Raw genomic sequence first — 12,167 nt, 5'->3', positions numbered from 1 at the left:
TACAAATGTTCTAGAATAGCAGTTTTCAAATTGTGTGTGATGAGATCAATTGAGTGGCTCAAGAGGAATGTATAAAAACAATGAAATAAAATAAAAAGAATAAAATGGAAAATATAGTAGCAACATAACAAGTTTATTATTTCATGAAACTTATATTTAGGCTGTGTGTACTGTGTCACAACATAAAATGTAATTCTTATTGAGGGCCACGATTAAGAAAACGTGAAAGCCACTGCTAAGGGAATACACAGAAGTAGAGAGATGGGCTAGTTTTTTCAATTCTTTTGGTTTTGTGACAGAAATAACAATTTAAAAAATTGTAAGATATGGATGAAAGAAATTAAAGAAGACACAAATAAGTGGGAAGATATTCTGTGCTTCTGGATTGGAAGAATACTCTTAAAATAGCCCTACCACTCAAAGCAATCTACAGATTCAGTGTAATCCCTATCAAAATTCCAATGGCATTTTTCACAGAAATAGAATGAATCTGGAATTTGTGTGGAACCACAAAAGATGCTGAATAGCCAAAGCGACACTGAGAAAGGAGAACCAAGGTGGAGGCATCACACTTCCTGATTTCAAACTACATTACGAAGCTACAGCAACCAAAATGGTAGGCACGGACATAAAAACAGACACACAGATCAATGGAACAGACGAGAACACCCAGAAATACATTTATGCATACACGGTCAACTAATTCACAACAACAAAGCCAAGACTATATATACAATGGGGAAAGGACAGTCTCTTCAGTGGAAGTATGGAAAAACTGGATAGCCACGTGCCTAAGAATGACCCTGGACCCATATCTCCACCATATGCAAAAATCAACTCAAATGGGTTAGAGACTTGGACATAAGATCTGAAACCGTAAAACTCTGAAGAAAATAGAAGGGATAAACTCCCTGACACTGGTCTTGGCAATGATTTTCTGGATTACCAAAACAAAGGTAACAAAAGCGAAAAACTAACAAGCAGGATTATATCAAACTAAAAAGCTTCTACAAAGCAAAGGAAGCCATCAACAAAAATGAAAAGACAATGTATGAAATGGAGAAAATATTTTCAAACATAGATCTGATTAATATCCAAAGTATATAAAGAACTCATACAACTCCACAGAAATAAAACAACAAACAATCCAATTAAAAAATGGGCAGAGGATCAGAAAAGACATTTTTACGAAGAAGACATATGGATAGGAAACAAATATATGAAATGCTGCTTTAATCATCAAGGAAACGTATCTCAAAACCACAATGAAATAACACCTCACACCTATCAGAATCGTAATTATCAAAATTGCAAGAAACAAGGTTGACAAGAATGTGGATAAGAGGAATCCTTGTGCATCGTTGGTACGAACGTAAACTGGTACAGCCACCATGCAAAACAGTATGGAGGTTCCTCAAAAAGTGAAAAGTAGAACTACATATGACCTAGCAACTCTACCTCTGCGTATTTATTTGAACAAAATCATTATCTCGAAGAGCTATCTGCAGCCCATGTTCACTGAGGCATTACTTACAGTAGCCAAGACACAGAAACTACCGAAGTGTCCACGGAGGGATGAATGGATAAAGAAAACACGGTGTGTCGGTCTGTATACACCCATATCCACACAGACACAAACAGAATTATTATTCAGCCATAAAGAAGGAAATCCTGCCATTTGAGACAACATGGATAGACCCTGAGGACATTATGCTAAGTGACATAAGTCAGAGAAAGACAAATACCGTATGAGCTCACTTACATGTGTAATCTTAAAACCAAAGAAAACAAAAACCTGAACTCACAGAGAACAGATTAGTGGTTGGCAGGATGTGCGTGCGTGCGTGTGTGTGTGTGTGTGTGTGTGTGTGTTCTAAGAGAGCGAGTGAGAGAGAGAAATGGTAAAAGCAGTAAAAAAGTACAGATTTCCAGTTAAGATAAATAAGTCCTGGAGGTTTATTATACAGCATGGTGACTATAGTTACAGTACTGTGGTATATATCTGAAACCTGGTAAGAGAAAATTGTAAAAATCGTCATCACACACACATACACACACACACACACAAAATTGCAATGATGAATGGTGATGGATGTTAACTAAATATATTGTAGTGATCATTTTCCAATGTATATACATATCAAATTATATTTTATGAGTAACACTTCTAAACGTTTTAAATAAAAGTTCACAATGTTTCTCTCACATAATTCTAAGTGAAAAAACTTAAAACAAAATATGTTATATGTCAACTATATCTCGATAAAAATGAATTTTTAAAAAACACAAAAATAATAAATCATTTTATTGTCCCTTCAAGTATCAATTTTGGTATGTATTCAAACCTTAACCGTATTAAGAAAAGATATCAGAGAAAGTAAAAAACAGAACAAATTGAAAACAACAATCTACCCAATTCTGACCGTAAATGTTTTTGAGCATTTTGAGTAAAAAGAATGTATACTTTAAAGTGTACTTAATTTACACACTGTCATCTATTTTAAATAGCTTATTCTGACAGAGTTTTGAGCAATGTGCAATATCTTCAACATTAAGTAATGAAATGAACCAGATTCCAAGACTCCCAATGTTGCTTTGTTACTGGACTTACCAAACTCTGATTTCAATTCAATATGCTGTTGCTATTGGATTCAGATACCCAATAATTTTATTCTGACTCACAGGCCTAAAATATTCTTATTTCACAGTTGTGACCTTCAATTTAAACTGAAATGTATTAAAAATTCGGCTAACACAGGTGTTTTATTCGGGTTTTCCTACAAGAATAAAAGGTGAAATAGTTGGAATATTGGGCCCAATAGTTCCAAAGAGGTTTCAATCTTTTGGAAATATAAAGTTAAATCTATTGTTAAAATCGTCGCAACTAGGGATCTGCTATTTTTAGATATTTTGATAACCTTAAACTTTACTAACATATTTACATTTTACTTATACACTATGGAAATGTAGATGTCTAAAATCATAGCATTACCATTACTGGTCTTATTCTACTGAAAGGCACAGTTGGATCTGATAAGCGTAAAGGTATGTTTAAGAAACTTTTCTCTGTCAGACTGAGAATAATTTTTTTTTTTAAAAGATTTTATTTATTTATTTGTCAGAGAGAGAGGGAGAGAGCGAGCACAGGCAGACAGAGAGGCAGGCAGAGGCAGAGGGAGAAGCAGGCTCCCTGCCGAGCAAGGAGCCCGATGTGGGACTCGATCCCAGGACACTGGGATCATGACCTGAGCCGAAGGCAGCTGCTTAACCAACTGAGCCACCCAGGCGTCCCAGACTGAGAATAATTTTTAATATAATGCCCCACAACTGTGAAAGTAACAAAAAGACAAATACATAGGATGTATTTCTGCATGCTCTTAAAATTTCATGGTCCATTTCCTACCCAAATAGTATCTCTACATTTATACTTGTTTTTCCATTAAAAAAAATTTTTTTATTTCATTTTTTAAAATTGAACTTCAATTAGCCAACATATAGTACATTTTTAGTGTTTGGTGTAGTGTTCAATGATTCATTAGTTGCAAGACATTTTATTCTGTCTCCCTCAGTTTTATCTCATACTAGAATCTACTCATATCCAAACCCAAATATTTTTCCAAAAAAGGGTAGAGTACTCAAAATTCTTTTTATTCCATAGGCCAAAAAAAAAAAATGTAAGTACCTAAGAAAATAGATGTAAGTACCTAAGAAAATAGTACTTAATAACACACAGAGAGAGAGAAACAAGTAACAAGGAAAAGTGAAAAGAGAAGCCACAAAAAAACAACAAAAAAACAAAACCCCAAACAAACAAAAAAACCCACCCCCACACACAAAAAAACCTAGAGTAGAATCACACGTCCTTCCCCAGAGGTTTAGGTTTGAAGACAATGGCTAAGAAAAAAAACGTGTGACAAAAATTACCCTCAATTAAAAAACAAAAAAACAAAAAAACCCTCACAAATTAAGTATGGTGTACATGCTTTTATGTGAAGTTCATTGCTGAGAAATACATATATAAATGTATAATCTATGCATTTTAGTGTGCCATACATAACTTCCTGGAAGAGGACACACAGAAAACACTCAAATGTATTACGAACTGGAAAACGCGAACAAACGAGAAAGGATGCCAGCTTGGCTGGGGCTTCCTGTCGGCTGAGTCATCTAGAGACACTGTCAGTTCCTCCATCTCCTCCTGGTATCTACCTGTTCATGACTTGACCTTTCCCTAAAGGAGGGCTAGAAAGGCAACGTCATCCACTTGCCTGGCGACCTGAGTAGTTCCCATTGCCTGGTCAGCGAGGTCACCGTCAAATCACCCATTTGTTCCTGCCGGAGGAGTTTATCCATATGCAGGAACAGGTGACATCTTGTCTGTGTACAGTGGAACAGTGGCCTATTTAAATTACTTTTGCCCCCTCTCCCTTTAAAAAAATATATATACATACAGTAATGATCCCTCTGATGACAGATTTCACGGACCCAATTATCACCAAATCTTAACTAGGCAAGATTTGCGGGTCACAGGCTGCTCACTCGTTAAGGCTCGTATTAAAGCCCGCTGCTTCCCTCGGGGCTCCCACCAGGGAGAAGGACCGACCGTGCACTGGAGCCGTAGGGAGAGCATCTGCTCTGTCTGCAGAGTGAACTTCATACCAGTCTCGGGATGGCAGAGAGAAAAGCCCAGTATTGTAATGTTCTAATTTTATAATGCGGCAAATCTGTGTTTCCCCCTCAGGAAGACACCGTTTGGGGCTATAAAAAAGTGACTCATGGCTTCTAGGTTCTCTGTATCTGGGAGGCCCAGCTTCCAACAACAATTCTGGCTCCTGGAGGTCTCCACCTGGGGACGGGGGCATCTGTGGAGGAAGGAGGGGTGGGAGACCCCAGAAATGTCACTTACTTGGGACAAACATTGGATACCCTCCTGGGTTTCGGATCCACCGCACCAATCTGTTTGAGGGTCAAGATCTATGTGTGGCAACTGGCCACCTGCCTCTATTTTAGAGAAAGTTTTTATGGCGACTTATCATGAGGAGTAAAAGTGCAAATGATCAGTTTGGTCACTAAAAGTGATCACTTAAATGATACAGAAAAATTAGTAATAAAAGTGAAAAAAAAAAAGTTACTAATTTTGCTTTGGGTAGTCAAATCAGCTGCCTCTTCCCATTCTCTTTTTCCCAATCTTGAAATGCCCCACGCCTTCTAGCCCATACAGTAATGTGTGAAGCCTCCTCTACGTATCTTACAACTCTCAAGTTTATCCTTGGCCATCCATATTCATCTACAATTTCTATTTCTGGCCATATCCATTCATTTCTCGCTACAAAACGTGCCCATGAGGTCTCATCTACTCTCCACATCTGAACTCTGGGGATGATCCTGAGTCCTTACATTCATATGTAAAGTGACTGTTCAGGCTTTATTCAAATACTCTAATTACTTACTACATGCATCTATGTGCATGATGACCACTGCCCAGGCAGAAATAATGCCCCCCTACCCCTGCTTTTTCTTCATAATCCTGCTCATTCATGTTCCAAGTGTCCAAGGTTACTTTTGACCCTTCCCCCTCCCTCTTCAACTAAGTTTAGTTCATTCTTTACAATATTATTTTGATAGTAATTTACAATATTATCGCATCCCTTCTTTCCTTTCTGTTCCTACAGACACCATGCTAATTCAGAATCGTTCTACTTCACCTGGAAACTAGACAGATGATCGTAATATTGCATGATTATTCCCCCTGACTCTTGTCTGTGCCGCTAACTCTTCTATCACATCACCTCCATGTTACCGTTTCTACACCCATTTTGATCATGGTCCTTTACTATGAGATCAAAATGTAACCTTCTTAGCTTTACAATTTCTTAGCCTGACATCCCTTCTCTCACACTTCTAAATGAATTCCTAGTTTCGCCAATCTGGTCTATTGAACAGCCAACAAACACACTCTACGAGTTTCCCATGCCACTTCCTCCATCTGGAAGACCTTGTAAACTCTTACTAAACGTCACCCTTTCCCTTGTTACCCCAACTGGGTACAAGTACTATGACAGAATGTTAGAGCTGAAGAGACACCATCTACTCCATGTGCAAAAGGGACTTGGAAGGATCATCTTTCCATCTATAAAATCGAATGTCTGGGGAAACTGAGGCCAAAGGACAATAAAAATAGTTAGCTTTCCAAACACTAGTTTTCTTTCAACACATTTTCTTGAGCATTTCCTCTGTGCCAGGAGCTGTGCTAGTGACATATGACTAGAGTTTAATGACAAAGACGGACTGCACGTCTATCATCACACAAGTAATTCAAATTCGGCGTGTGCTACAAGACAAGGGCGTACAGGGTGGCAAGGATGTCTGGGGTATGCACGGTTCAGGGAAGGGGTGAGGGATGACGTTAATCTAGTGTGGGAAGACAGGAAGAAGTTAACTAACTCAGTTTGGGAAGAGAAGAAGGCTTCCCTGAGGAGGAAACATTTTAAGTAGGGGAGACAGAGTAGGAATTGTGTGCAAAAGGTAAATGACTGCTCCATGTACAAGTAAAGCCCAGACAGGTACTTTCAAGGAACTCAAAGCAGGAGTGGGTACTGGAACCTAAGGGAGGAGGAAGATTGCAAAAGGTCAGGCCGGAAAGGCAGAGAGGAGCAGGAGCCTGTTGGGCCTGGGAAGGTCATGCAGATTTCTGGGCTTTACTATGAGAACAATAGGCCTTGGACAGCCTGTTCCAAGATAACTTTAAGTCAGGACGGCAGCTTACCCTGGGAGGAATGGGAGAAGCAATTATGAAATCAGAAAAAGCTCTAGTTTTATTTCAGCTGAAACATATTCTGTATCCTTATGACCCTTGAGTGTGTGCTCTCCTCTGAAATCAGGTTGAACAAGGAAAGCATATGAATTCGTAAATACAGCCTTTTTAGTTGGTCCACTTGGCTTGGACAGGAGGTAGTGTATGTGTATGGACGCCTCTGCACCTGTAAACACTTGAGAGGGTACGGGCTTGTTCTACATTTTCTAAAAGCACAACATTCCATACAAGAAAAATCCAATAAAAAGCTCTGTTTTACTGTCTGGCCATGAATTGGTGCTATACTTGAAGTTAAATCTTCAGTCACCTCCCCTTTCCCATAAGGCCCTTTGTAAGGGAAAATATTTTGAGAATATACGAGCGAAATGTTCCCAAGGGTTGTTTTCATCCCAGCTGCTTTTCATTCTCATCTTGTCCACACCAGGTAATGAATTCCAAAAAGGCAGTCACAAATTTATCTCCTCTAAAATTATATTTATCTCAAGGATAAAATTTAAAGAAGGTAGGGTGACAAGGTTATTAATAAAAGGACAGCTGGAATGTTTGAGTAATTTCTGTGTTCAAGGTATTGTGTTAGACACCTTAAAACAAATTATCTCATTTAATCCTACTAAAGACTTGGAAAGGTGCATCTCTTTCACAGATAAGGAAACTGAGGCCTACTGTTTCCCTGCAATACACCCATTTCAGACCTGTAGTGCCCAGTATGATAGCCTGCAGCCACATGTGCCTTCTGAGCACCTGAAAATATGTTTGAATTAAGATGTGCTGAGTGTAAATGACACATCAGATTTTGAAAATTTAGAATAAAAAGGTAAGTAAGGTATCTCAATTTTTGAATATTGGTTACATGTTAAAATGGCAGTATCTTATATAATGTGTTAAAAAGTACATTATAAACTTTGTCTGCTATAATTAAAAAAATAAGCTACTAGAAATTTTTAAATTACATGTGTGGCTCACATTATACTTGTATTGAACAATGCCATCCTAGACCAAAAACTGGGTACTGAATTTGCCAGTAATAACAAGTTCAAAGGCAGCCTGGTATAGAAGAGTACATGGAGTGTAACAGATCTTGGTTTAAATCCTTCCATCAGTGGCCAGTCTTGTATAAAATACCAAACCTCTCCGCACTTCACTTTTGTCATTAACATTATGGTGATATTAAATATCCCCAAACAACTGTTGTCATATGTAAAGCAGCTAGTATGCAGAGGGAGGGAATAATTACTGGATACTTCCTATAGCAACTGGTTAATTTAAAAACTGAGTCCCAAAAAGAGTAGAAAACTTACTTATTTGAAAATCATGTTTCATTCTCCTTAAGTGGGAGGAGTTAAAATTACTAGCACATTTAATGGCCACTTTAGTATCATATATGCATTATCTACTATCTTGTAATATACATAATATACACAGATCCTTTCTTTCTATGCAAGTTATTTATAACATGTTATAGGCTGGGAGACCAGCTGATAAAATTTGGGTGAGATATCAAATGTCAGGACACAGAAGGGCTCAAGGGGTCCTTTATCCATACAATGGATGAACTCCAACGAAAAGAGTTTATGAACTTGACTTCAGTAGATCCATGTTTTTTTTTACATCAAGAATTGAGACTAGTGACACCTGGGAAAGTAGAATTTTACTTTTTTTTTTTAATTCTCTCTCTGGGTCGTGGCGCAAACAAATACATTTTTCCAGCATTCCAAGTTCAGACTAGCCCACTATTAGTAATCTCCACTAAATCATAAAAGACTACAAAATCATGTGGACTCAGCTATCTGAGGCTATTTTGCTATATTCTATCCCCTAGACTTTTGTCAAGAAGTGTGCCTTTTATCAATATTTGAATTATATGTATATATATATATATATACACACATATACATATATATATACACTTTATTATTTGATGTATGTATATGGCCTAAGATTGACATGTGACAATGTATTAAATTGCCCTTCTGTGTGTATATATATATATATCTGTGTATATATATATATCTATATATATATATCTTTTTTTTTTTAGTGGTATGGGGGGACATACTAATTAAGGATTTGAGTTACTTCGATGTAGCCCCTTAAGTACACATTTTTTTAATTTAGCACAAAAACTGCTTTTTTTTTTATCCACAGCAATTAACTTTAAGAAAATGAAACTGGAGAAGTAAATAGCTATCAATCAAATTTACAGATCTTGGAACAGCAACAGAGACCATGAAAATATTCACTTCATTCTCGTTTGAAATTTAACAAGAAATAATATACAAAATCTTAGTTTAGCTATTAAAATACATGTGCAATGAGTTAAAAGGGGATGGGGACAGGGCCTTTGATCTCATATGTTGCTTTAAAAATCCACCTCTTGTAATGAATTTTTGAGTACCTACTGAGTACACGTGACTTTGGTCTTTGCTCTTTAACATGAGTGACTCTGACTTACAATATGCTTGTGTCTACAGTTCACTAACAACTATCTTTCAGTAAATGTCTTCAAATTTAGGGCTAAAGCTAATATGAGGTAAGAAAAAAATTATACTAAATCAAAATTACTAGCAATTATTAGCTAAGAATAATTCTGTATGAAGAATCATACAGAACAATGTGTAGTAATTAGACAAATTTGCTAAAACTTTGAACTAAGATATTACATTTCTGATGCCTGAAATTATAGAAAAATATAAACTCAGTTAATTTAAGAGAAAACAAGTATTTTAAGCCATTTAAGCTACTAGCTGTATTTGCAAAATACACATTTAAAAAAAAAAGTTCATATTAGGAAACAGCTTGTTTGCATTGACTTTAAATTAGCTAGTACTTAGGTTACACATTTGAAGAAACTTCTGTTTTGTTTCCAGGAACGCTTTTTTCCCTTCCTTCCTTCCTTTCTTAATTTCTTTCTTTTTTTTTTTTTAAGGGGTAAGGCAGTTGGATTAAAAAAAAGTTAAGCCACATTCTTTAATGCAGATGGAATATCAGTGCTCCTATATGCTTATAACTCTCTCAATCTCAGGGAACTATTAGGATGTCTTCAAATAATAATGTTTTTAAACTTTCGTCTTAATGGCACAGTTCATTTTTGTAAAACGCCTGGCACCACTCAATCTTTTAAGAGAGGAGAAAGGTCTCTTTCCTCTGGACTTGACGTTTTTACCATATACATGTGAGCAAGATTTGCTGTCAAATATTGTCAAGGTAGATTTTTTTGCTGTTGTTCAATCTAAAAATGTCTCCACTATGCCTGCACAGCTCCCCTCTCCCCAACACAAACCCACCCAACCCTCTCCCCCACTGCAAGTTTTAAACTTTGTTTCCTTTGGGGTTCTGCACAAGTGCTACTAATAATATCCAAAAGACAAAGAGCTGTTCTGTATGTAGGTTCACGGGATGCCAAATTTGAGTTGTGAAACAAAGCACTCAAATTTGAGATTCAAGAGGATGATGGTGGTGAAGCCGGCCAAAAAAAAGAAAAAAAAGATTACAACGCATGAGACCCCAGAGCCATCTCCCCAGACAGCTCCCCCTGCCCACGGCCACCCAGAGCACGGGGAGTTCTGGCCCCGGGACGTCGGCCGCCGGCAGCACCGCGAAGCGCCCTGCCCGCTCCCCCCCGGCCCTCTCACCGCTTCACTCGGATGATCTGGTCCCGCATGGGCTTGATGTCCTGGAAGCTCTGCTGGTTGACGAGGCTATAGACCAGGATGAAGCCCTGGCCGTTCTTGATGTACAGGTCCCGCATGGACGCGAACTGCTCGGTGCCCGCCGTGTCCAGGATCTCCAGCACCGACGGCGACGAGTCCACCTCGATCTCTTTGCGGTAGAAGTCCTCGATGGTGGGGTCGTATTTCTCGATGAAGGTGCCGGTCACGAACTGCACGGTCAGGGCGGATTTGCCGACCCCGCCCGAGCCCAGCACCACCACTTTGTACTCGCGCATCGTCCCTCCGCGGCCGCCGCCGCCGCCGCCGCCCGCGACATAGACCTACGCCCGCCGCGCTGCGCCCCCGGACCCTGCGTCGGCCGCCGGCCCCGCCGCCTCCCGCGGCCGCCCCCACCTCCCGGCCGCCGCGGCCCCCCGGGCGCCGGCGGAGGGAGCAGCAGCCGTGGGCATGGGCCGAGCCGGGCGGCAATGCGGCCCGCGGGCGCCGGCAGGCACTGAGCACGAGCAGCGAGCGGGAGCCGCCGGAGCCACCGGAGCCGCCCGAGCCGCGGGCCCGCAGTGCCACCCGCCCGCCCCGCCCCTCGCGCCTCCACGCCCAGCTCCCCGCCCGCTGCCGCCGCCGCCGCCGCCGCCGCCGCCACCGCCGCTTCCTCGGCTGCCGGAGCGCGCGCCCGAGCGAGAGCCGCAGCGCTGCCAGGGGCGGGGCCCGGCGGCAGGAGGCGGGGCTCCGCGGCGCAGCCACGCCCCTGCTCCCTGTCGCCTAGGCGACCGGCCGCGCGCGCTCCCGGGAGACTGCGCCGCGCGAAAGCCTCGCTCGCGCTTAGATAAACAATCTCCTGTGCCACCCAGCAACAGCCTACCCCGCACGCCCCGTCGAACCCCAAGGCCTGCGTACTGAGCATGCGCAGTTCGTTTGCCTGAGCCCGGAACCTGGTCAACTTGAGAATCCCACGTTCGGCATCTGGGGGAGACAAGATGCTAGCGGGGCCAGAGAAATCTTAACGGGCGAGGCCTAGAAGGAGGTCTCGGTGAGGAATTTTGCTTGACACACTACGCAGTCTCTCAGTACTCCTGAGCTTTGGTTTTATCTTGCATAAACATAATGAGAAGCTTTTTTGAGGGAACGAACATAAACACAGCGAAGCGAATTTTTGTTTCCAGCGTCAGAATATTGAGGGAGGCGTTGCACGGTCCCTTCTGCCCACTTCCCGAGGCGGCGAAGGCGAGTCCGCGGAAGCCAGGCCCACGGCCGGTGACGTCGCTGGAGGTCCCGCCCACCGCCCCCGGCCCCGCCCTGCCCCAGCCCAGGACTGGTGTCGAGCTCTTCCCACGCCCTCTCGGCTATGGGAGCTTGGAAAACCGGGAGAACGGAGCTCCAAGCCGCAACAGAAGGCCCAGGGACACATCATAGCAACAGCTAGCTGGGGCACCTAGTAGGAAGTTGGGATTCATTCCAACCAACCAGATCACATTTCTGTACCCCGTGGTACTGTTAATCGGCCAATAGAGAGGCATTTCGTACCACGTGACACCCACCCGTCAGCCAATGGGAAAAACTCTAGTCGCAGGATCAACCTACTCACCTCCCTTCTCCCGGCCAGGCTGGGCGTTTGTTCCTGCGCACGCTCTGCCAACCAATCGTAGGGGAGCTGACGAATGACGGAGGTTCGATGTGAGCCAATC

At 41.5% G+C, this 12,167-nt stretch overlaps 1 protein-coding gene across 1 annotated transcript in view; it reads right to left on the bottom strand.

Moving 5' to 3' along the window:
* The window catches only part of RAP2A (RAP2A, member of RAS oncogene family), a 35,703-nt gene extending 24,875 nt beyond the window's left edge, over positions 1 to 10,828 (bottom strand). The window contains exon 1 of the mRNA XM_044249987.1: positions 10,447 to 10,828. Coding sequence (XP_044105922.1) covers positions 10,447 to 10,760 — 314 coding nt within the window. The 5' untranslated portion in view covers positions 10,761 to 10,828. The remainder of the gene's footprint in view (positions 1 to 10,446) is intronic.
* Between the last annotated feature and the right edge of the window lie 1,339 nt (positions 10,829 to 12,167).

Source organism: Neovison vison, chromosome 5, assembly GCF_020171115.1.
Source record: "Neovison vison isolate M4711 chromosome 5, ASM_NN_V1, whole genome shotgun sequence".
NCBI classification, from domain to species: Eukaryota; Metazoa; Chordata; class Mammalia; order Carnivora; family Mustelidae; genus Neogale; species Neogale vison.
The sequence above is the reverse complement of the archived record's forward strand: the minus strand, read 5'-3'. Positions and strand labels throughout refer to the sequence as shown.